This window comes from Euphorbia lathyris, chromosome 9, assembly GCF_963576675.1.
Source record: "Euphorbia lathyris chromosome 9, ddEupLath1.1, whole genome shotgun sequence".
Taxonomy (NCBI): domain Eukaryota; kingdom Viridiplantae; phylum Streptophyta; class Magnoliopsida; order Malpighiales; family Euphorbiaceae; genus Euphorbia; species Euphorbia lathyris.
The window spans coordinates 33,095,608-33,097,312 of NC_088918.1; the positions used below are offsets into that span (position 1 = coordinate 33,095,608).

Consider the following 1,705-nt stretch of genomic DNA (forward strand, 5'->3'; position numbering starts at 1 on the left):
TAAGGAAGGAACAAAATTACATTATTTGTACAGAAAGAAAGAAAATATATAAGAAATCACATGAATTATACAAATAATGAAATGAAAATGAAAATAAAAAGTCTGCCAACAAGCCCTTTAATTTCAGTCCCGCAACCCTAAAAGAATGAACTCAGAATCCCCAAACCCCAAATAAAATAAAATAAAATAAAATAAAATAAAATCATCCGATTTTTTAAAAGAAAACCCCAAAAGCCAGAGCCACAAGAGAAGCAAAAGCAGCCGGTACAAAAGTAGTAGCATCAGAAGCCGGGCTTGGAGCTGGTGATTCCTGAGCTGAAACGGCTGAAATAGCCATTAGGACAACAACAATAGCCATGAACACTCTCATCTTCAAAGCCTCCATTCTAGTATTATTTTTATGGAATGTCGCTTTGAGATGAGATGAGATTATTATTTCTTACAGAAAATACGAGATTATTGCAGTTGATAATAAGTTGGGATTTGGGTTGTCTTAAATAGATGAAATGAAGAGACAAAAGTAGGGCTAAGACAGAAGAGAGAGCACATGGTCGTGCTTTCTTTTTCTTATTTTAGGAGTTTGTTGGGACAGGGTGTCCTCCTTCGGTGCCATACAGCTGTTGCCAACCGTTTTTTGTCCGTTCCTATGGGCCACAACTGCTTAACCACTCCCCGCTTTTTTCTATTCTTCTGTTTTACCCCCCGGCATCTGCATGTTCTACGGTCTTTATTCCAGCTTTGGAGGGTATAATGGAGAATTCAGTGGTTTCTTTGAATGGTTCCAGGATCTTTATTCCAGATATTTTTCATGTGATTGCGGTTTTAATTTCGTTTGATTGAGAGCTGACATCTGGATATCTGTTGTTGAATACTTTATAATTATTCTTTCGTTTGTAATTTGTTGTCCTAACTTCGGTTATGGTAATGATGATTAGTTTAGTTGTATCCTATTTAGTTGGAGTAATTAATAAACCAAGACTTAATTTCGAATTTCATGATGCTTGCCGCTCCTCCAATTTTGGGTTTATAGCTCTTCTTCTCTTACTTTCCTTCTACCAAATAATAATACTACAAATAAAGCCATTTTATTCATACAGTGATTTTCACATTATCTGACCAAGTGAATTTGGTCAGTTACTATTAGATTTAGATTTGTTAAAATCATAAGGTGGAAATTAAAACAATCATATGGCTTAAATTTACACTTCTTTTTTTTTGGTAGAAACAGAAAAGGAAAAAACAAACAAACAAAAAGAAAACATATCATGGGATGAGCCTATGGAAGCTAACCTCAATCCTATCTTCTAAAAGAAAAGAAGAGAGAAAAATAGGAGGATCAGAAAGGGTAGTGACGCCCAACGTCCCCTCATGACCAGCCGCCGCCAAGCGATCAGCAACCCGGTTCTGCTCTCTGAAAATGTGGTTGAACTTTATGAATTCAAAGGAAGCGCAGAGCCTTTTAATAGCTTTGATAAGGTTTCGGCTATTAAGACAAATAGCATGATTCTCAGAAATCAATTTAATGGCCTCCATGTTATCAGACTCAACAGATAACATCTTTAAACCCAGACTCTTGGCAAGCTTGATACCAGAGAGAATTCCCCAAAGCTCCGCTGAAAAGGAAGAGTCCAACCCCAGATTCTGGGTGAACCCAGACAGCCAGGCGCCCCCCGGTTCTCTAAGAACACCTCCGGCAGCAATCTTC

The 1,705-nt window shown here is 37.5% G+C and overlaps 1 protein-coding gene across 1 annotated transcript; it reads right to left on the bottom strand.

Moving 5' to 3' along the window:
- LOC136206162 (arabinogalactan protein 13-like) lies at positions 1-485 on the bottom strand. The gene has a single exon (XM_065997111.1). It carries the CDS (start codon positions 383-385, stop codon positions 215-217), a length of 171 nt encoding a protein of 56 aa, XP_065853183.1. The 5' UTR covers positions 386-485; the 3' UTR covers positions 1-214.
- Positions 486-1,705: the final 1,220 nt, after the last annotated feature.